At 41.9% G+C, this 24,012-nt stretch overlaps 1 protein-coding gene and 1 long non-coding RNA gene across 4 annotated transcripts in view; one reads left to right on the top strand and one right to left on the bottom strand.

Moving 5' to 3' along the window:
• The window catches only part of LOC138267498 (uncharacterized), a 135,287-nt gene extending 120,045 nt beyond the window's left edge, over positions 1-15,242 (bottom strand). Inside the window, exons 1-2 of one of the 2 annotated variants that reach the window (XR_011199815.1) lie at positions 15,136-15,202; positions 9,939-10,028 (exon numbers count right to left, since the gene is read on the bottom strand). This is a non-coding gene — a long non-coding RNA (uncharacterized lncRNA). Of the gene's footprint in view, positions 1-9,938; positions 10,029-15,135 lie in introns of both variants that reach the window. The other variant, XR_011199814.1, reaches the window with a different exon arrangement.
• KCTD15 (potassium channel tetramerization domain containing 15) overlaps positions 1-23,581 on the top strand; it is a 149,003-nt gene extending 125,422 nt beyond the window's left edge. For both annotated transcript variants that reach the window (XM_069216489.1, XM_069216490.1), the window contains exons 4-5: positions 90-395; positions 19,122-23,581. In XM_069216489.1, coding sequence (XP_069072590.1) covers positions 90-395; positions 19,122-19,280 — 465 coding nt within the window. In that variant the 3' untranslated portion in view covers positions 19,281-23,581. The remainder of the gene's footprint in view (positions 1-89; positions 396-19,121) is intronic.
• The last annotated feature ends 431 nt before the right edge of the window (positions 23,582-24,012 follow it).

Here is a 24,012-nt window from a genome sequence, read left to right as displayed (position 1 = left end):
TTTATGCAGCCCTTCTTGACAGTAATCAGGAATGTGCATGTCTAATCGTTGGAATAGACTATTCATTGTTTCTGTTATGTTTCCAATAGGAATTCCATCTCTTATATGAAGAAGCAAGGTACTACCAGCTGCAGCCCATGATCAAGGAGCTAGAGCGCTGGAAACAGGACAAAGAACAAAGAAAACATTTTCAGCCATGTGATTGCCTCGTGGTGAGAGTGAGTCCTGACCTTGGGGAGCGGATTGCACTGAGCGGGGAGAAGGCGTTGATAGAAGAAATTTTCCCAGAGACAGGGGACGTGATGTGCAACTCAGTCAACGCAGGCTGGAACCAAGATCCGACCCACGTAATCCGATTCCCCTTGAACGGATACTGCCGGTTAAACTCTGTTCAGGTGAGACTGCTGAAAGTAAACTGTGGACCTTGCTTCACTGCCTCCAACGAAGTGGAAGGCTTAGCAAGGTTATTTATTGTTTACTTATCTTATTTATAGGCAACTCTTTATTAATCGATTTTATACAGATGCGATTCAAACATTCTTATAGCTAGCAATTTAGCATCTACACAGTCAGACTAGGAAGTGCTAGAAGAACTGCCAATGAATGTCAGTGTGATAGACACCTGTACAGGACATTGCATGGGTGAGGTTTTGCAGCAGGGAATGGAGAATAGCTCCCAAGTGGCACCCATCCACTCGCTGTCACTTGTAGCTAAATAAAAGGTTTCCCACTGCCAAGAAAGGTACCTGAAGCTGCCCTGATTATTTTTTTTGCAATTCCTGAAACATGCAGTGATTTGGTGGGGATGATGTCATACCCAATTGCAAATGTGAGGTCATTCTTGTGAATTACGAATATTAGCCAGTGGGAGGCCTGGGCTCGATCATGTTTTCTTCTTACAGCTACTTAGTCTATATGCATGGCAGAGTTTATTTGTTATTTTCTTTGCCTTTTTCTTTTTATATCAAAATATTGTTATTAATTTCAAAGTCATACACAACTTGATGGTTGACATATCTAGCAATAGAACAGAAACAACTTAAGTCGAATTGTTAGACCTTTCGACAACCCAAATTTAATCAAGAATCCTTACACCGCCCTGCTAAAGAGTAAATGGTCCCCTCCCTCAAAAGAAACAAAACAAAGAAAAACCTGGATCCTGAACTGGCTGAGTAGACCCCTAGTGGCAGCTGTTATTCTTTGGGTGCTACTAGCCACCAACTAGGTACCCTCAGAGCACTTTAGGATCAGATATAATGGTCAGGTGGTACTTTAACAAACATAATAGCTAACAAGAACCCCCAGTAACCCTGTAAACTCATTGCTGATAGTAAAGTCTTGGAAAGAGATAATAGAAAAGAACTTGACCCAAGTGGTTGGCATCATCTTATTTTAGGGGTCTGATGAGCAGGTCCGAGAGAGGCATAGCAAATGCAACCCACTGCATAATAAGAGAGTTTTTAGCAGTCTTCTGAAGCTAAAGAAGTTGGACATGAATATTAGATGCAATGTAGAGAGTTCCTTTGAGAAGATCCTTGCACCTGAAGGGTTTCTGACAGCAGTGTGGCCAAATGGGCCAATAAGTTGTGAGAAGTGGACAGTAGCCTTCTACACATAAGGTAAGGGATGAACAACATGGCTAACGCTGACCGACCATGCATCCCTATGTAGATGAGGTAACGGGATTTCAAATGTGATCTTTCCTTCACTGTGCTCCAATAAAGGAATCTCAGCACTGTTGTGATCAAAGCAATTCGGACTGAAGAGAAGACGGGCAGTGTGGTTCAAGACCTGCTGCAGTTTATAGATTGGTGAGCTAGGGAACCTATGTAAAATCTGCTTCAATAATCAATACAGGAGATCACCATTGTGTCAGTTATGGCAATGTTCTGGGTGACATGGAAGCACACCTTAGCAGATGCACGTGGGAGAAGGTAGATTTAGAGACCAAGTTTATTTTAGATGAAGAGAGATTGCTGCCAAACATCATGCCCAAGGTGTAAGATTTCACTTCTGTTTAAGTGGCAGAGCCCAGGGAATTAGGACAGGACAAAGGCAGGTGAGTTAGCAAGACCATGCCCAGTAGAATGATTTTGGTTTTCTCACCATTCAGGGATAACTCAGTTTTTCTGTATCGGATGATGACCCTGGGATAGATGATGTGAAACTTTCAACGAGTTGGTGAAATTGTTTTGGGCCGTGGTGATAGTGCTGTACCTTGCAGGGTACAAAATACGACTGAGGTGAATTTTAAAAATAAATGGACCATCTTTTGACCTGACTGTGTCTTATGGTTCCAGATAGCTGTCCAGAAGAATCTGGGCACAGAGTGTGCCTTGGTCCCAGCTCTGAAGGAATTCTTTGCTGATGTGTAGCACCTTTGATTCTGAACACCTTTGATATCTGAAACCTTAGTGAAAGTCACCGAGGAGCCTATGTGCTTCCAGATGAGATCAGGGTTGACAGGCGACTACTGTATCAAGGGGAATTGGCCACACATGGTAGACTGGAGCTTGGTCTGTAGTTGGAGAGACTGTCATGATTCAAAGAAGGTTTTCTTCAGAGTATGCGTGATGGTAATGTGCTTAAGAGGTTGATGGATGCATGGAACTACTGATAAGGGAAGAATTAACCTGTGCCCATTGGCAGCAGTCCCGGTAGGCCATATTGACAGCTTTGGTGTTACAAACATCACAGGCCTGGGAGGATTGTACTACAGGTGGGCAGAACTTGTGGAATTTGACTCCCCAGAATTCCATGGAGTTACTCGCCCTGTAATTTAGCTCTGGTAGCGCGAACAGTGCGTAAAAATCAACCGAATGGCACCATGCTCTGTGCAAGAGTACACAGTGATTCAAGTTGATTTTGCTGCCACTCAGGTAGAAAATCTACTCGAGAGCCAGCAAATCTACTAGAGAAAGAGCCCTCTGACTGTGACCGCCAGCGAGTGCCCGTGTTAAAAAATCATAGGTGGGGACACCAAAATCTCGCTCACATTTCTGGAGCCTCAAGATAAAAAAAAATTATGTCAAGTGGCAATTGGTAGAATTTGGTCAAAATGCCTTATAACAAGAGTAATGCAGAGTTGCCAAATTCCACCAATTCCACAGGCGAATGAAACATTATGCCTACCCCAAGATTTTTCCTCCTTCATCCTCAGTGATTGGTGTGAGCACAACAAGAATGACAATGGGGCCTGAAGGTACTGGAGGAAGGTGGGGCCACTTGGGTTGCAGGGAGGAGGTGGCAACGTGACTGCAGAGGGCATGGATTTTAATAATGATGAAGGAGAGGAGCTTGTCACACAGATCTTTAGAATGCACCTGAACATTTAACAGATGTTAGGGGTCTAGTTTTCTGAGACAACGAAAAGCACTTCGGTGGACTTGTTCTTTGCAATGTGAGCAAGTAGTGGTCCTATTTTGTCCTGGTACAAGCTGACTTACAGCCCCTGGAGTGTATTCTACGTGCAGCCAGATCTACATTTTGTTTTGTTCCACCCTCATTCTAGCGCTTTTACCTTGATGTTTCACATTGTCTGTGAACCGTTTGTTGTCCTTCATTGGGTTCATTTCTGTGTGGAGAGGGTAGCAAAGGAATCCAATATCGAATTTAGATAATGGCAGCACAACTACACTGCTGAGCTTCACCACTGCCTTTTGTTAAATCAGAATTCTCTTCATTCATGGTTAAAAACACGTTGTTACAGACAAGGCCTATAGGTATTTCTACATTTCAGACAGCATTTTTCTTAGCACAGCAAAGCATAAACACAAAAACTAATCTTTTAAACAACGTAATTAAACTTTTTTTATCTTTTTCACTGCCGAAAACCAAACAATAGTCACATTTAAAAAAAGCTTATTTTTCATGCAAACTGTATCTCATTAAATAGAACTCTTGAGTATAGTACCAGTCGTTTCTCTTTGCAAAGTGATATTAATATGACATCTGTGAGGAAATACACAGGGTTTTCTCGAGTTATTTAGATTTACTATACTATCACATTTGATTTGATCTTTGCACTGTAATAATAAAGGTTTGATGAGCTTTACCCTCAATGTCCATTAGACACCAGGATTTATTTATTATCAATCAAAATATAGGGGTGGGACTGTGTGCCAGGACATTGCTATGCCCCACCCCAATATACATGGAACAGTCTTTCTACCCCCCACCTCTCTTGGGGCAGATGGAGTGATTATCCAAAAATCGGCCTTCCCAGGGTGGTAGAAAACCTACTAGACACCAGACATTTTCTTTTGGGAGAAAAGTAAGGGGCACAGGCATTGTAATCTGGCAACGGGCCACCCCTCCACCTTAAAGGGGACAAACCACTGTTTTGGCCTCCACAAGAAGAGAGTAAGATTTTCCCCTCAGGTGCAGAAAGCCGAGTGGATGACAGGACTATTTTTTTTAAATAAAATAATGGAGTGGGTCAGGCCCATCCTGACATTAGGCTGCACCCTCACCCTGAAGCCTCAACATTATTTTTGCTCTTCCGGAGACTATAACACCCCATCCCACAGGCAAGAGTGATGACATTTGATTCTTTTGGGAGTTGTTTTCCATGTAGGCAGGGAGAATAGGGCTAAATCCTAATAGCTTCCCACTTGCCATAGTGAATGGCTACATTTGTTCGATTTGGGTAGGCCGCCACCTGGAGAAAACTACCAGACGATTCGGAAAACTAGACATTGAGGAGAGTCCAGAGTGGTGTGCTTCCCATGGATCCCATGAAACGTAGCCTAAAATCACAAATTTTCCTTACATTTCTTTGATGGAAACGTCCGGAATCAGAAGGAATCCACAAAATTGCTACCATCCAGAGTTACTCCACTTGTGCCGATAAAAGCGCTGCACCACTAGTGTGGTTGGGCGTAGTGGCTGCCACAGGAACAGATCAAACCCAGGTCAATGGGAGCCCTTTCGTGGAGACTCCTGTTGACGTCGGTTTATTCCGTTCCTGTCATGGGCATTAGGGCCTGGTGAGAGCCACACAAGTTACCTCACCCTGGATTCCCCCATGTGTCTGGTTTTTGAAAAATGTACAGGCATACTAGGTTTCCATAGGCTTAGCTAGATCCCAAAAGCCATAGCTACCTACTTTGCAAAAAAAAGGGTCAGTTTTGAGTGGAAAAACGTGATGTATCCATGTTGTGTTTTGGACCCTTTCCAGTCACAAGAACTAGGCCTACCCACACAAGTTACATAGCATTTCTATTTGAAGACATGTGGGAGCATAGAATAGTAGAACATTTGTTATAACCAATTGGATTTCCTTGAATTTATGACTTCTAAATCTAAGGCAATGTGTAAAAAGAAGACATTTTGAAAAATACCCTCTAAATCATATGCTAGTATGGCACACACAAAAAATTCAGAGATGTACAAATAGCCATTGCTCCTAATCTCCTTACCTTGTGTCCATTTCAGAAGTAAATAGGTTTCCTTGATACCCATTTTTAAGTTCACACATTTCACCATATGAGTTGGCGTATACTTGGTATACAATGAAAAGCCACTGTATGATGCAGCTCCGTTGTTGGCTCTGGGTACCTTGGGTTGTTAGAGAACCTACAAACCTTGTATATCCCTGCAACCTGAAGGGTTTAACGAATGTAATAGTATATTGCTTTTGTAAATTGGCCATTGTGATAAAAAGTGACAGATGGAACGTTGTCGCAAATGGTCATTTTTTTCCTTCTCATTTTCAATATTTCCTTATTTTTATTTCAACAGTTAGATTATTTGGGAAAACCTAGAGGGATCTACACATATGACCCCCTGCTGAATTCGGAATGTCATCTACTTGCCAGAAATCTATAGTTTTACCAAACTACCCATGGGTTTCACACTGGTTTCCACCACAAACGAGAAGTAGATTGAGAGCACAAAAAAATAGGAAAAATGTGGTACATCTTTGAAAAATTCTAAAACTGTGGTAAAAAAATTAGGTTATTTTTATTTATCTGTGCATGTTCCTGAAAGCTGGGAAGATGGTGACTTTAACACAGCAAACCATTTGTTGATGTCATTTTTAGGGAAAAAATACACTTATCCAGAGCACTCCATAGCCTGTGAAAAAACTCGAAATGTAGCTATGTTTTGCCTATTTTCTCTGTCCCCTCCATGGGAATCCACAAACTCTAGGTACATTTAGAATCCCCAGGATGTTAGAAGAAAAGGACACAAAGTTGGAGTGGATACCTTGTGTGGAAATAATGTCATGGAGCCCTTAGCACAAACTATCCCAAAAAGCCCAAACAAAGGCTCGGCAAAGGGGCTGGGTGTTTCAGTAGCAGTTAAGGGGTGAATATATATATATATATATATATATATATATATATATATATATATATATCCGGGTTACCATAGATCTACACTATAGAAATATTTTAAAAAATATGCTAAAAGGGTTCATTTTGTGCTAGGATATGTTGTAAATACACGTTTACAAGACAGGGTATATTTTATTATTCTTAATGTTCCACTTGTGCTTACCTATCTTTGTTCTTCTATTTATTTTTTAGTTTAAATCTTAATGTTTGGGGTCCCTGTATTTGCTGAGATTACTATTTGCAATACTGTACTTACAAGAACATGTGTTCTAGAGGGTGGAAATAAGGACACCAGAGGTGGGGGCAGTGGCTCGGCATTTTCTTTCTGCTACGTTAGGTTTCCTGTTTGTTTCAAAGACAATGATAATGAATAGGCTCCAGTTCCATGTTGGTTGGCGTCACGCTGGCCTCTAATGGTGTTACAGCAGCAATGCTAATTTTTTTTTATCACCCTGCAACCTGGAGCAACTTATTCCCTCCCCCTCCTAAACAGCCCAAGGCGCGTTATTGAAAGAGTTCTAAAACTACACACAAAAAGCCTGTTCATGCCTTTTTGTAGAAGAAGGCAACACCGTGAAAAATGCATTATTTATGTGTCTCTCATAATTAAATGATGGCGCCTGCGGCGTGGACGTAGAAAAAACATTGATCCCTGCACTTCATTCAAAATGTTATATAAACTCCCCCAGAATATCTTTAAAAAGTTTCACACTGATCTTTGACATGGAATTGAGAATGAAAGAGCTGCAGTCAAAGCGGTCAACTGGACAGGCGCGGCATTAAAAACGCTAGAAAGCTACCTTTCAAAGGTGGTGGCGCAACTGATGTCAAAATGTGTGAAGGGTGCAGGGAGGAGGACCTCGTGAAATTTCATACACTCAGATACTTTAACTTACACAGTCCACATGTGTGAACAGTGGCACTTTAAAGGTTGAACGTGGAACAGATTTGCTCAGGCTTTATTTAGCAAGTTCTGTGTTTGTTCCAAACTTTACAAAAAAAAACTTGCTGGCACAGGCTTCAAAAGTGATACGAAAAATTAAGAAAACACTTAAACAATACAGTGCTAAGGTAGGCAACTGACCACAAATATTCAGGTTTAAAATTACCCTTCGGGTTATGAATGTTCTTTCCTTGGAAGTGAAACAATTCTGCAGCTTCTAAAGGCCTCCTTTCCACAAATATTTAAGGCACTGACAACAATTATGATGCATTTTTCATGAAAGGCCTTTGTAGCAAGATTCTTGATTCTGTTTTGTGCCCTAGCCTGTAGCTGTCATCAAGGCAGGGTTGGACTGGGACCGGAAATAGGCCTGGGCACCAAAATAAAAGTAGGTTAATTTGTAAATTGTGGTGTAAAAACATTTGGAAATTAGCAAACCAGAACGTCCTAAGATCTGTCCTTTTGATGCACATTGATCGCTGGGGAACCACAGACAATTGTGCTTTCTGCAGGCAGTGTGTGGTAGTATTAGGGTAAGGCAGTCATGCAATTGACTGTGTTCCTTCCCTATCAAAAAGCTCTAAATATTGACAAGTCCACTCTCCTACCCATACAATGATATTGATCATTTGCCTTCAATGTAACATTAACATCAATTTAGGTGACTGTATCATCTTACTTTGGAATCGAAATTGTGATCAACAGCTTACAGGCAGTGCTTTGCAGCAGATTAACCCTTCAAGACGCATTATGATTTTTCAAATATGTGAACAGCTGAATACAGACTCCTCAGCAATTGCTTACCGTGAAGCCAGTTTACCATTAGATACATTGCCCAGCAAGCAGATCATGCTTGAAAAATACCTCAGTGGTCAATGTATTTACTGTTGTTAGCTGAAGGCAATTAGGAAGTAACAGGTTCACACCTTGTTGCTACAAACTCAACCTTTTACTCTCCTAGGCAGAATAAAATAAGTACCATTGAGTTGGATACTCGAAATTCCCATTAACATTCATATTAAACTGCACAACTGCGGTAACAAATGGTAAGAATAAACACCCGTAAATAGTGTGTATGTATGTGCCCACATTTTCTAATTAAAAAAGGAGCGATACAGAAAGATATGTCACTTGCCACGCTATTACTCGTGCATTTTGAAACTTTGAGGCAAAGAATGTCTACTGTTTAGTGCCAGTGATTTCAAACAAATTGCATAGTATTTGTGGTTTACAGAACAATAGTGTGAATTGTGGAACAGCCCCACCCTTCATTTTGTCAAGACTTATGTTCCCTTGTCTCAGGGGGTCAACGTTTCACTGTTGACAATGAATAGCTCTCTGGTCGAATTGCTGGCCTTTGAAAGGCAGGCATGGAAGTACTCCTATTTTGTTGGTGAGCAAGCTAATTTATGACCTCTTGAGTGTATACAATATGCAATCAGATTTGAATGTTGCTTTGTTTCACTGTCCTACCATCAGGTTTTAAAAGGTGCTCAATCTCCAAGAATCATTTGTTGTCATTCCTTGGGTTCATTTTTAGGTTTGAGCGTGCAAAGCGCTCTGTCCCTGGTGTAATCTCTCTTTTAACCACGCCCATCGGTTTGGTTGGTTCGTGGGCTTACCTTTTAAAATTCACTTGATTTCATTAGTGAAAGGCATGCACACACCATGCCTTTTCCAGTGGTTAGCCCTCCTCAAGCACACTGGCCAACTACTGAAAACATGTGAGGCTGATGATTTCCGTATGGTTTCTGGACTACTTATTCTTTTTATTTCATTGGCAGCGCGATCTTGCCGGGTAGTAATCGATTGCTTTGCATGAAATTGACCCTGTTACATGGGTAGTTGCACTTTTGTCATTTACAAGGATAATTCCACTTTTGCCAATACGTTTCGCTGCAAGCAAACTTCTGCTTCCTTTTGTGTGTCTGCTTTGCGCTCATGGAGGCTGTCGGCTCGCTTATGTGAAGCTGTTTTACTTTTCAGTTTGTGTCAAGAAAAGTCCGGTTAGGGGTTTAAAACGCCAATAGCTCTAACTCAAGCAAATGCGAGACCCATTGCATTGCAAATGCTTGCTCTTGTTGAGGGTAGTCAGGGTATCCAGTATCGAATTTAGGTAAGGGGAACTAAACTGATTGGCTAAAGAAAACTTCACAGCAAGGTAATGATTTTTTTATTAGCATAGGACTCGCTGTAGAAACTAAAAATACAATCATAAAAATTTTTCCAAAATCCCTCTCCTTAAATCCAGTCATCAAAATCAGTAACAGGTAACCAGGTTAGGGTGCTACAAAAAAGAAATTACGTGGTAGAAGGAGCTCTTTAGCAGTCCAAAGCTTTTTGCTGTTGAAACAGGCTGTTGTCCCTCTTATGGGTTAATAGTGGCTTCAAAAGCCCACTTCTAACTTTAAAAATACAAACATCACATCATGTTACAATACCCACTTCCAGCACCCAAAGAAATTGAAAGACACATCTTAGTTATATAAAGTGATAATCTCTACCTTTTTTATATCTAACATACAATGGTTATATTATGTGATGGTTCTTCGGGAAATTTGTCATACATGTGATTACGAGAGAAAAACACACATTGCTGCTCAAAAGAATGAACATTTAAGTTTATAAAACAAGAAATACACATTACAACTAACCATATATTTAGTTTGCAAATATGGGAAATAGTTTTCTGCATAGGATTTGTAGATGCTGTTCAGTTTTTGAACCTTGGACAGGTCGTTATTCTGTTGAAGCAAGAAGGCAGATTACAAACTTTAGTATTTTCTTTTAAGAAAATAGACATGTAAAATAGACTGTTTTTATTTACAGTTTGGATGATTTGTTTGCTGTCCATTGCTGATGTATGTACTTACTTGCTTATGCTTGTGCATATTTGTATGAGTGAATATAAATATCAGATACCCTTAAAGTGGACTCTATGATAATTAGTAGTCAAAATGGACACCATTGCAATATAGCCTTTAAGTCCTGTCGGTTGAATTGAATGAAGCAAGACTAATGGCCTCATTATGACTTTGGCAGTCGAAATTACCCAACCGACAAAGCCACGGAGGGGAGGCAGCCGTCATACTGGATGCCTTCCTCCCCCAGTCGTATTACGATGTTCCCGCCAGGCTGACCAGCAGGGATATCATATTACGACATTCCCGCTGGTAAGCCTGGTGGGAACAGTGCTATGGTATTGGTCTAATCCCATAGCACACAAGTACCCTCTGAATGCACATTGCAAGGGTGCTGGGCAGGGGGGGGGCTGCATTACCCATGCCGTAGGCAGTGCAGGCCTCCCCCCGTGGCACCCTGCACTTAGTTTCCACCAACCTTTTCATGGTGGGGTCCCCACCATGAAAAGGCTGGTGGAAACTGAACTCGTAATTAACACTGAACTCAGCGCCTTCGTGGCTGACCAGAACTCGGACCACCGTCAGCCCGTTGGGAACCATGTTCCTGGCAGTCCGAAAACCAGAGTTGTAATGTGGCAGTTGGACCGCCTGGAATGAAGCGGTCTGCCTGCCACCATGGCATTGGCGGTCCTCGGACCACCAATGTCGCAATAAGGCTCTAAATCACCCATACCATGATCACTGCTAAACTAAATTCCATGATTGGACTAAGGGGTCTCAAGAGATATGGTGCCATCTGCAAACTGTTTTAGTACGTTGTGCATCACTGTTGCTGTGGTAGGCTTGTTCCTCACAGAGATTTAGGCAATTTTCCAAAAACAAAAGTAGTGTTCATAGAGTATACTGTAATAAATTGTAAACAGCTAAAGATTTCTCCCTCCCCCTCCTTTTCTATTAAAGATTGTTGGTTGTTGTTTCAGGAGTGGCATCATATTGTTCTTGGCATGGAAATTAAGTCATAAATGCTTGGGTCTCATATTGCCACCTACATTTAGTGATGGTAGTAACATTAATTATAAAAGCTGCAGTATAGAAAACACATACCTCCTAAAGTATCCGGGTATATTAAAAAGTTTGCAGCTAATTTATTTATAAGACTGTTAGGCTAAACCAACTTTGCAAACATCAAATTGTTAAGGTACAGTAGGCAAAAGAGATGTAAAGCACATGGAGTATCTGAGAAGGCTATTTTACAACCTCTACCTGGATATGTGTAAATCTACTTAAAGTTCTTAAAAATGGCAACTGACAGCACCATTCTTGGTATTGTTTAGATGGTTTTCTGTTCCTGTAGCTTTACATGCCTGGAGCTTATGGTAACCATGCCTCATATTGCTGATACCTTTAGAAGACGTGGGATATCCTGCCTGAGCTTTGGTATACTTTGACATGCATTGTGAGGGTCCCATCACAAACACTGGGTAAAGACCCAGTGTAGGAAGTTCTCCCTTTATGTGGTATGTCAATACAGTGTAAAGGGTCTAGTGGTTCCCCTGTGAGTGGATATGGGCTTCCTATGCAATCCCAAAGTGCACTATTTTGGAGATAGTGTGGTCGAGCAGCCTTAGGCTTAACACAGAGGAGTGCAAGTCATCCACAAAAACACACAATGGTCAGTAAATGAGACACACAACCTCAAAAAGGCGATCCACGCCAATTTATAATAGCTAGTATCTTTATGTATGTTTAGGCATTAGAGAAAAAGCGTTCAGGTAAGTATCTTTTTTCTTTCCACTTAAAAAAATGGACACTGCAATTTCTGAATTCTGCAATGCTATCCTATGGGAGGAAAACAAGTTCTGCAAACTGGTAGAGTACAGTGACTTACAAGACCAATCTCCAGGAATTAAGGTGAGTGATGGGCAAGGTCCAAGGCAGCACCAGTAGTACATCACCAGCGGTTCGAGGGCTGCCGGGTGCAAAACAGCATCGGCGGCCCAATGAGTTTCAGTGGAAATCGGTCACTGCAAAAAGAGGCTGCAGGTCTCTGGCCAGGAAGCCATTCGGGCTGAACTAGCAGCAGGGCTCAGGCCTCACAATGCTCGGACACAGGTGGGCACCTTTGGTCCTCTTCTCCACAGCTCAGGGGTGACGGTTGAGGAGGTGTCGGGTTTTCATTACCGCAGCAGTCGCGGTAGAGGAGGGGCTGTGTGCAGTAGCTGCAGGCGTCATTGAGGAGTCCAGGAGGGTTGAAACCATGATGAACTCAGACTCTGGAGTGCTGGGGAACCTTGTCGGCATTGGTGGTCCACTTCAACTTGGATTGGAGACGGCTGGTGCAGTGGTGACCTCAGGTATCAGGTTTTGGTGGTTCTGGAGGCTTTTGAGTCCCTTCTTTGCTAGAGAACAGGTCTGCTGTTCAAAGGAGGTCTTGAGTCTTTTTCGAAGGCAGACAGTCCTCCCATGTTTCTGGAGCTACAGATGCAGGATGAGTCGACTTTGGTGCAGATTTTTGATAAGGGATTGCGGGCCAGCGGGGTTGGTGCCAGATCCTGCTGCTTCTTTTCTCCTCTTCTGCTTTGTGGCTCTTCAGGGTTCCTGGTCTTCTTAGGAGGCAGGGTCTGCTTCTCTGGTGCTCCCTAAATACTGAATTTAGGGGTGTGTAGATTAGTAGCTAATGGGCTACTGACCCTTGGGGTCACTACGCCCTCTAGATGACCACTTACTGTGGAAAGTGGGCATAACCCTGTCCCAGAATTCCTAGGTATGCCATCTCAAAAATGGCTACCTCTGAAAAATCATGTTCACCTCGATTTAGCCCACATTAGGGGTGGTACTAGCTTGAGGGGGGCACGCCTAGCTGACTAGCTAATTTTTCCGCCTGTCCAGGTGCCAAGGGTCTCTGGACAAGGGTTGGCATCCTCTCCTGTGAGGGGGAGCCTAGATTCACATTTCAAAGGCAGAAGCCTTTTTAGGCTTGCCACCTAAGAAAGGCTAATCCGAAGGTTGTCCTGTGGGAGGGAGTGTACATCCTCTTCCCGGATTGGCTTTTGGTCTTGGCCTCTTGAGAGCAGGAGGCTGTCACCCTGTGGGACCAGAACCGTGTTTTGGTGGCAGGCTGGCAAAGAGACAGGTCAGCAAGCACACCAGAGGCTGGGAGGATTTCAGGGGGCAACTCTAAAGTGCCCTCTGGGTGCATGTATTGATAAATCCCTCACTGGAATCAGTGTGGACTTATCAATACAATATGTTTGATACCAAACATCCGTATCTTCAGTGAAGCCATTATGTAGTTGGGGAATTCGTATTGATCAATGTCCAGCACATGCATTTAAAATGGCTTCCCTGGCCACTTACTATGTCTGAGAATTGACAAAGTCATGTCAGGGGCATATCTGCTCTTGCAGATATGCCCTCACATGTAATATGATGCACCATGCCTTAGGGCTATCAGACCTGCTGTAAGGGTGACTTATATATATTGCGTGCAGTGTTAGGGGACATTGCTCACAGGGATGTGTGACCTGTTTTCATTTTTGTCATATGCTTGGCGAGGGATCCCTTAAAGTGGAACAATTCTGCTGCAGCCCTTAGGGATCCTGTTTAGCACCTCAGTCCCTAAGTACCATGGGTACCATTTACTAGTGTTGTACAGAGGGTGCTAAATGATTTGCCAGTTAGGGAAAGAGATCTGACACTGGGGACCTGGTTCGCAGGAACCTAGTGCATTTACAGTCAAAATCACATCAGATACCAGGCAAAAAGTGGGGTGGGGGTAACTATGTCAAAAAGAGGCACTTTCCTATACCTGGGAAGAACATTTCAGCTAAATGGCCACGCCTGCAGCTACCTGGCCAGCGTTTAAAGTATTAAAATCTTCTGAGTGTTTGACACAAGTGAGATATGCTTGCCTGAATTAGTAAGATTCTTCCAAATCATTTTGAATTTCTCTGCTTAATGAGGCATCATTCACTGTAAACCGCAATATTATTTTGGTAATCTGGGTGAGCCACTGGAGACAGGATGCTTCAAAATAACCCATAAGAACCTATTGAAATCTTATCCTAATGCATTTTTCAAATACACGAGGGTAGTTTGACGGTGACCAAATATTACAGCACTCGTGATATGACCACTTCCAGTGTGTGCACAGTACTGGCTACCATGGCTCAGTCGATTGGAATTTTTCATTTTTGTAAACTACAGCATGTGGGAACTAGCTGTGACCAATTAGACCAGTTTTTCCATAGGTGTCCTTAACTGCAGTGTTCGTCAGACTTCAAAAACCAGGATCTGCTGGCGAGTAGGTGTGTTTTTTACCCACAGAAATACATGAAATCTTTGATTTCACTTTTACACAATATGAATCTTAGTAGATTTACCTGTGATTTACTAAGATAATTAGAAAGTGTATGACTTGCTTACATACTTCCCTAGAGGAATCTTCAGTGGCTTTCTTATAGGCTTTAGTCTCTTTGCCCCTAGAGAATGAAAATATGACTCATCAATTTGGCTCAGAATTATAAATGGCACCCTTAAATCGGCCAATTTGGTGGACATGAAATTTAATCTGCATTTTGTCACCTAGTAAAGCCTAATCATGGGTGACTCGGAGGACAGGAGCCTGACTGGCATTTCAACGCTGTAACTACCGTGCATGCTTCTGCAGAGATAAACTGATTTAAAAACACTCAAGTTTGTTTTAAAGGCACTGGAATAAGCAAGGTGCTGTGCATTTTGGCGGGAGCCATATGTCCATGACTGTAAAGGTAACCTTGGTTAAGGTGGATAGAGAAACGCAAAAAGGTTTCCTGGGGTAACCAGCGTAATTTGTGCCAAGAGACTCCAAAAATCTTTGCACTTCCGGAGAATCCGGTTATTATTATTTTGTGCTCATTTCCTTCAGAATTGTTGCATTTTATTACACCAATTTGCTTTATTCTTTCTAACATCTATTTTTTGAAGTACTTAACTGAGAAGTTTCTCTTACCTGTTGAATGCTTCTGTACGCCCCCCCAGCTTCTGCTCCCACGGTCTGGGGGTGAAACATCCCTCGCTGAAGGGCTATGTATTCGTAGATTATCAGTGGGAACGTGCTCTTCCTGCTGCAAGCGCCTGCTTGCTGTGAGTCACAACTACTGCCAACAATCAGCCGGATTTGGCAGCTGAATTTGATTCTGCGCGCCATTTTTGTATCATGGCCAGATGAATCCAAGCCCTTCCTTTAGGACTTCCCCTAAAGCTACGATGGAAAAAAAAACTGTGCCCACCCTTTGCCCATCTCTGAGATCCAGGCTGCCGAGCTGAAAGCCTTCATGCCTGCCAAAAGTTGAAAGTTGAGCAGACTGAAGTTTAAAAAACAAATGTGCCAGTGTATGTTATTCCAAATCCCAGTTGGCGGGGTATGCTCTGTGTTTGGAAAGCGAGCGCCTCACTGCTGCTGTACTCCAAAGGAAAACTCGGGGTGTTCCAGGCCTCCATCAGCTGTGCTTTCATGTCTAATTAGACTTTCCTCTCATACGATTTCAAAAATGCATTGCCAAATTCTGTAACATTTTTCCAAAGCTGACTTCGAAACAAATAAAGCAGTAGACTTTAGAGCTAATTGGACTACCACATCACTTGAAGACAGAGCTTCAGCAATATTTTTACGCTAATGTGTAAGATTGCGTTACTGCGAGTTATATATTACCCCTTCTAATGAAGCCAAAAATCCTGGCCTGCTGTAAAATGGCGCCAGCCAAGGATGCCCCAAGGCAGGTAAACACACAGTATGTATGGTTCAGGTGTTTCAGCATCTTGCAGTAGTTGATCTTCCTCATTATTACAGTGAGTGCAAGTTCCTGGGACGGAGCACAAGTCTGTAAGGCAGAAATAATAACTCTACGTAGTAACTCTTGGTGGACGGCATTCTGGATGAAGCACTTCAATTCGACAATGTTGCTGTAAATCGTTTTTGCTTGAAACATCAGTATTCTAGCAAGTAGTTTAAGATTACGATTATCAGCATCTCGTTCCGTACCAGTAAATAAAGTAACAACCATTGGCAAAGTCTATGGTTCTGGCCTGTTTTAAGTGTGCAGTTTTCGTTCTTTCTTTGTTTTGTATGTATATGAAATAGAAATTAAGGCCTAGATTTACTAAGATTTTTTATTAGGGTTTCACACTTTTTTTGACGTGGCCCTGATTAGTGTATCTACCCAAGGCTAACGTAACAAGGAGAAATATATTTATTTCCTCAACGGCAGTATGCTACATCTTCAAGGATTTGGACAAGTTTGTAAAGTGAACATTTTAGTTTTGTAGTTCTGTGGAGTATTTAAAACACACTTTGGTGATGGAGTGATTCCTATAAAATACTTAGTGGATGCAATTGTAAAGGCACCTGCTCCAGACACCAAGGAAAAGCTACTCTCTTTTGCAGGAATGTATGAGTAATATAGTAAAGTTATTACAGACTTTACAACCAAAATGGAACCTTTGCCTGCTTTGACAAGGAAGGATGTTGTTTTTAACTGGACTGACAAAAAGCAACAAGCAAACATTAAAAATGATATTGTGGAAGCTCCCATGCTGAAACCTTTTTGTATGGGTAAAGTGTGCATAATTAACGTAGATGCAAGTTTGTATGGTTTAGGAGGAGTTTTGTCTCAAAGATACGAAAAAGAGGAGTGGAATGTGGTGTTTGTGTCAAGAACTATCAACGATACAGAGAGAAGATATGCGGTAACTCAATAAGAGTTTTTGGGTGATTGAGCATTTTTTCGCAATTATATATGGGGATCCTATTTTCTTCTGAGAAAAGATCATAAAGCACTGGTAAATACTTTGTCACCAGGTGGTGGATGGAATACTACAGCTCGGATTGCAAGACTTACCACAAGATTGCAAGAGTATAGTTTTAAAGTGGAATATGTACTAGGAAAAAAAAATGTCATGGCTGATTGTCCAGATTACCATGTAGTAATGAAGATGGAAAGTGTGAGAAAGAAGATCTGGACATGATTGCTACTATTAAGGATGTGGTGGAGAGTAAGTTTGAAGGAAATGATTAAAAGTTATGGTTAGAAAGTGAAACCAAAGATGAGTTATTGAAAAAAGTTAAGAAGTATGTTATGGATGGGTGGCCCAGGAAGGACTAAGGGCCAGATGTAGGAAGGGTTTTGCGACTCGCAAACCGCGAAAAACGCTGTTTGCGAGGCGTAAAAGCCTCTCCGCGATGCAGAAATGCATCAGATCCAACTCGCAAAATGCGTTTCCGATTCGCAAATAGGAAGGGGTGTTCCCTTCCTATTTGCGACTCGCAACGCTATGCAAGTTCATTTCCGCAGTTACCATCCACTTGAAGTGGATGGTAACTCATTCGCAAACGGGAAGGGGTCCCCATGGGACCCCTTCCCCTTTGTAAATGATCACAAAAAAAAAATCAGAGCAGGTAGTGGTCCTATGGACCACTGCCTGCTCTGAAAAATACCGAAACAAAAGGTTTCGTTTTTTTTTTCTAAGTGCAGCTCGTTTTCCTTTAAGGAAAACGGGCTGCAGATAGAAAGAAAAAAAACTGCTTTATTAAAAAGCAGTCACGGACATGGTGGTCTGCTGTCTCCAGCAGGCCACCATCCCCGTGAGTGCCCATACTCGCAATGGGGTCACAAACTGCGACCCACCTCATTAATATTAATGAGGTGGGTCTTTGCGACCCCATTGCGAGTCGCAGAAGGTGTCTGAGACACCTTTCTGCATGGCAAATTGCGAGTTGTAATTTGCGAGTCGCACGGACTCGCAAATTGCAAGTCGCAATTTCCCTTTTTCCTACATCTGGCCTTTAATTCTCTCCTGAAATCTTACCATTTTGGAAGGTTTTAAGCGAGTTAGAACTGCAGGGAGGGATGCTTATCAAGGATGGTAAGTGTGTTCCCCCTGCTATGATGCAAGATGTGCTTCTTCAGCTTGCATACAAAGAACATCTAAGAATGTCTTACATGAAAAGACGTATTAGGTGGAGCTTTTGGTGTCCAGGCTTAGACAAGAAAGTTGACAGTTGTAAGAGAGTGTAATGACTGTGAGAGGAGAAATGGTGCTGAAGGTAGCTCAGGCACCTTTGAAACGGCCCGAATTTCCATGGCAGAAGGTTGCTTTGGACATTTCTTGGCCACTTTATTTTTTGCCACAAGTTCCTCGGTTTGCTTTAGTATTTATGGATTATTATTCTAAGTGGGCTGACAAAAGAAGGGTGCCCAAAGTTGTTGATAACAGGTAATGGGGTTCAATTGAAATCTAGGGAAATGGAGGATTTTCTCAAGCATTGTAAGATTCAACGTATTACCGAGTTTTGTATGAGCCTCAAGGAAATGGACCGGTAGAGAGATTTAATATTGTACTGAAGGACTGAGTGGTTGGTGTCTGAAAATTTGAGTGAGTGTGAGTGGAAAAACATTTTGAGAGAAAAATTGTGGCTGTATCGGATAACATCTCACTCTGTTTCTGAAGTTAGTCCTTTCAAACTGCAAAAAAGGAAGGATTGGTGGTCTCTGTGTGAAAATATGCACTGGTGCTTCAAAATAAATCGTGATTATCCAGAGCAAACATGCACAGTCTTATTAACAGTCTGACCCAAACATCCCTTGAGTCAGTAAGCAATTCAGGATGTACCAGTAATGTTTACACTTGTATTTGCAACAAGCACTGAATGAAAAAACAAAAATATTGCAAGCTAATTGTTTAAAATGGCAAAATAATGTGAATAATCTGTATTAGGGATTCAAGTTTTTAGCGTTCAGGGGTTTTAAGTATATGTAGCTCAGTGAATATCTCGAGGATCTGTGATGGAGTTGGTTACATTGTTACATTCGTTTGCAAAGCTGCATTTGTAAAATTTCATCTGAGACGTATAATGCATTCTTTGTTTATGTAGAATGCCATGTTTGTTGGTAAATTCAGAAGTTGCATAACTTTCTTCTAACACTTCTGAATTTACAGGTTCTTGAAAGATTATTCCAAAAGGGATTTAACGTGGTGGCATCCTGCGGTGGCGGTGTGGACTCCTCCCAGTTCAGTGAGTATGTCCTGTGCCGGGAGGATCGACGAGTACTACCGATTCCATCATCACTCAGGATAAAGCAAGAACCTCTTGACTGAGATACCCTTGGACAACTTTGCAGCAATGGAAGTATTCAGTAGTCCTTTATATGAAACAAAGGATTTGCAAAACAGTATTAGCGAGCAACTTGTGACTACCTTACCAGTTTGTGGTATCTTAAAACTACCTGTCACTTTGCCATGAAGCACATTTGGAAACATTTTTCATTTTAATGTTGTTGCGGAGCTTGCTCACCATGCAGGACTGTGCTGGAATACTCTTGGACAGAGCAGCTGTTGGGTCAAGGCTAAGCTATGTAAAGTAGTGGCTCCTGAATGGACTTCGACACAGAAACCAGTTGAAGCAGAACAAGTATTTCAGCTGAAGAAACAAATGTGACAGTTTTCCTGACAGCCCCACTGAATGCTAATATTACACACTTGCAAAAGGAGCTAATGTAATGAAGGTGAATCTACCCACAAGAGAGCCTGAAGCAAGTTTTCCGCACATCCCTCATATCAGATGTTTTCTTACACATCTGAGTTACATAATAATCACCTACATGACTGTATACTCACCTGCTAGAAAATTGATTATTTTTCTATATTTAGAATTGAAATAAAAGTGTACATACTGTCTAATATAAAGGACCAACGCTTATTTATCAGGTACTCCGTTAACCACAAGAGAAAAAGAACAATCAATTTAGGATCACAGGGATCTGGGAAAACAAAATTTAGTAAAGATCTGCCATCATCCACTGGAGAGGAAGAACAACTTTGAAACCACAGATTTGCCCACAGATAACAGTTTTATTTCCTCTTGAATCTTACTTGAGGTTGGTGCCAATGTTAACAAATGTCAGGAAATGGAGTGACAATACAAGTTTGTGTTGTAAATTGACTTGTTAGTGTTTTCATAAATTTAGACAACTTCTTTTTGTGTATGGTGGTGGCAATATTTCCAACATAAACTCATTTCTCTTTCCTTAATGTACAATTCAAAATATTTAGGCAGCAACATTCTGTTTCAGCACACATATTGACTGAGAAGAACCTCTGATCCAATCGAACCTGCCAGTTCACTTAATTTGCTGTGTCCCCGCACACCTGTGTCGTATTTCTGGGTACTCATATCTCCATGTGTTTTTTCCTGTGTTTTCATAATCCCTTCACTGTTTGACCCACCAACATCTCTACTGGCTGGTGTGTTCACTGTTCTTCTTTTAACAGCATATTATAATGTTACACTGGCCCTTCTACCATCTACCTGATGTTGGGGCATGTCACTCAAAAATACTTGCCTCTCGCACAGTGCTGATTCCCTCAAGGAACTGGATTGCCTCTATCATGTTTCCCCATTTTGCAAGGTTATACTTGTATAAATTCTTGAGCTTCTGTTGAAATCTGCAGTTTAACCAAGGTGGAAACCCACTTTGCCAATCATAGATTTAAAATATACCACTGTAGCCTGCATAACTAAACAAAATTCTCTAAATTAGGTCTAATCTGTGACATGCTCTGTGGTGACAGATCATCCTACTTCTGCTGGTGGTAACCTCTTCCCATGAACTACAAATGACCCTTGCCCTCTGACAAGCATGTCACATTGCCGATCCACTTTTAAAGCAATGGAGCAGTAACCTCAAATTCCCGCTCCTAACTAGTGGCCTGCCAAACATTCCCTCTTCCTCTTAATACTGGTCCCCAGCATAGAATTCCAAGTTTGAATCTAACTGGAGATTTAATCACATACAGGCTTTAATTGCCTTTTGTTTGCAGAGGATAGGAGTGTCTGCTAAGACAAAGCCAGGCTTAAAGCCTTGCCCTCTCTCCAGGTCCCACCTCCTTCAGTGTCCTTCCATGGCTGATATGGTCGAACAAATGCCCCACCTCGTCTGAGACCCTGGCTCCTCACTCACACGGTGATAGATTTTTCAGAGTTGGCAGGTCTGTAATAAGCCTAATTTATTTAGTATAAAGACAAATGATAAAACCTACCTTTTTAGTACACCATGCATCATAGTACACTGGAGAAAACGCGGAGGTGGTGGTTTGCAAGGTTAACCTTGGTTTTGGACTGGCAGAGGCACTTTACTTAAGTTGTAAAAAGTTTCTCAATAAGTAGAATAAGTAAGGCTTCCTGCATATGCTGGAGCGCTAGCTTATTTATTTCTCAGCATCATAAAAGAAAGCAGCCACATAGTTAAACTATAGTCACCCTCCTTACCACCATGCCCTACAAGAATAACCCCAACATGCTTCTTTGTTTCTGTAGTAATAACCTCCAACATAATCACCTCATTTTGCAGGACAGTTTGCATCACTACAAAATGTTACCCTCTACTAGATTTTAATTCACCTGATATGAATACAAGCTCAATATTGTTTGTTTGTTGGATTTAGTGATGCAAGTCAAAAACAAGCTAAAAAAGCATTGTCGGAACTATGTATGTTTTTTATGTTGTTTTTGTCTCTGCCAATAAAGCTCCAAGATAAATAAAGGCGATGGTGTGGGTCAAAAGACGCTTAGCGCAGAATGCTAATGGGTCCTGGCCTATCCTGTGGTCTGGTCTCTGAAAAATTCAGGTTTTTTAGGCATATACATTTACGCATCACATGTAAAGAGTCCTCTCTACTAGTCCTAGTCCACAAAGCCAACATGGGAAATGGGAGTTAAAGTGTTCTTAATCCACCTAAATAGTTGGCAAACTCATTGGTTTGCGTTTTGTTCAAAGATGGTGATGTAAGAGATGGGGACTTGACAATATGTCTTCCAGATCTCAAGATATAATCAATGGAATCATGTGGGCTGAATGGAGAGCTTCCTTGCTGTACAATATGGCTACTTGTTGCCAATCCCGAATCTGGAATTGAAGAGTAACCTTATGAATATACTTGAGTTAAATTTACTTACAATGATTCTTTGCACACTCATTAGTTATACGGAACCCCTGCTGTGATCCACCTATTGAGGGCCAAGAGTACTCTTTCCAACAAAAGGATCTCAGATTATAATTGCCACACCACTGATCCTGAAAAGTCATAGAGACAATGGGGGTCATTCTGACCCTGGCGGCCGGTGACCGCCAGGGTCACCGACCACGGGAGCACCGCCAACAGGCTGGCGGTGCTCCCGAGGGAATTCTGACCGCGGCGGTTCAGCCGCGGCCAGAAAGGGTAAACCGGCGGTCTCCCGCCGGTTTACCACTGCCCTTGTGAATCCTCCATGGCTGCGGAGCGCGCTCCGCAGCCATGGGGATTCTGACACCCCCTACCGCCATCCTGTTCCTGGCGGGTCTCCCGTAAGAGGGCCCCACAAAGTATTTCAGTGTCTGCTAAGCAGACACTGAAATACGCGACGGGTGCAACTGCACCCGTCGCACCCCTGCAACTACGCCGGCTCAATTCTGAGCCGGCGTCCTCGTTGCAGGGGCATTTCCTCTGGGCCGGCGGGCGCTCTTTTGGAGAGTGCCCGCCGGCCCAGAGGAAATGTCTGAATGGCCGCCGCGGTCTTTTGACCGCGGTGCGGTCATTCAGCTGCGGTACCTTGGCGGACGGCCTCCGCCGTCCGCCAAGGTCAAAATGACCCCCAATGATTTTTAAAACAAATCTAACTTTCAGAATAACCAACAGGTTTACCAACACTGATCCCCCTAGACACACAGCCATATCCTAACAATATGTCATGACATATAGCACAGTACAAGAACTCTGTATCAGTAAGTACTACAACACACATAAATGGGTTCTTCATTGCTTCTTCCATCACAAAGTACAGATAATGTAAATCAAATCAGCTGACATTAAAAGAACAGGTTACAATCACATGGTTGACACATTCTTTCCAAGTACTTACAAGACCTATTCTTTCCCTTTTCAAGAACGAGGAATAGGGTGTTTTATGAAGACTGATGTTTTAAGAGAAGTTTTCAAGAAAATGCCATTTCAAAACTATATAAGGTAAAAACAAACATTTTGCCCAGAGGGAAATCATCCACTACATCACCTTGTAGAATGTTTCGAAGGAACGCTAACAAAAATATTTGTGGCACACTAGTGGTAAATCAAATGAATGAGTAACTCTTTTAATATGAAGAACATTTGATCTAATGAAAATTCAGTCTTGACAATTTTGTCCACAGTTAGACATGTTTTTTCCATTCATGATTTTTGTGTGGTAATAAAACTGTAAGGTACTCACAGATCTAAAGTAGGGGCTCTGCATAAAACTTTGTATGTAAGATATCTGTAGAATTGTATATTATACATTTAATATTGTAAAGATCTTAGTGTATTTGTCATGTATTTGTGTATACATATTTCTTATACTCTGTGACATAAAACATTTCTATAAATTACATGGCGACTATACACTTTATAGGAAGAACAAACTGTTGATTTTCATGGAGGGAAGATGTGGTTGTTCAACTGAAAACCTTGTGCATTGTTTCAGATGCATATGAAAGACAAAAAAAAAACAAGGGCAAACACTGACCATTCTCACCAGAGGGGTAACACAAGCCCCTGCGGCACGGGGGGCCATGCCCTTCAGCCCCCACCAATACTACATGGGGTTCCATTCCGCTTCAAGGCCAATCAATAGCTGTGAAATATAGGAGATTCGGGCCCTTCTTCACATTCTGCAGGAGACCCCATCACTTTACGTTACACCATTGGTTCTAAAAATTCTACTGGATAGACTAGACTTTTACCACTCAAAGTGGAAGGCCCCACACAATGCTATTCTTAGTGACCCAAGTTCTTATAGTTGAGAAGTTAACATGAAATA

The sequence above is a fragment of the Pleurodeles waltl genome, chromosome 12, assembly GCF_031143425.1.
Source record: "Pleurodeles waltl isolate 20211129_DDA chromosome 12, aPleWal1.hap1.20221129, whole genome shotgun sequence".
In the NCBI taxonomy this organism is placed as follows: domain Eukaryota; kingdom Metazoa; phylum Chordata; class Amphibia; order Caudata; family Salamandridae; genus Pleurodeles; species Pleurodeles waltl.
Note: the sequence above shows the minus strand (reverse complement) of the source record. Positions and strands in the feature narration are given on the sequence as shown.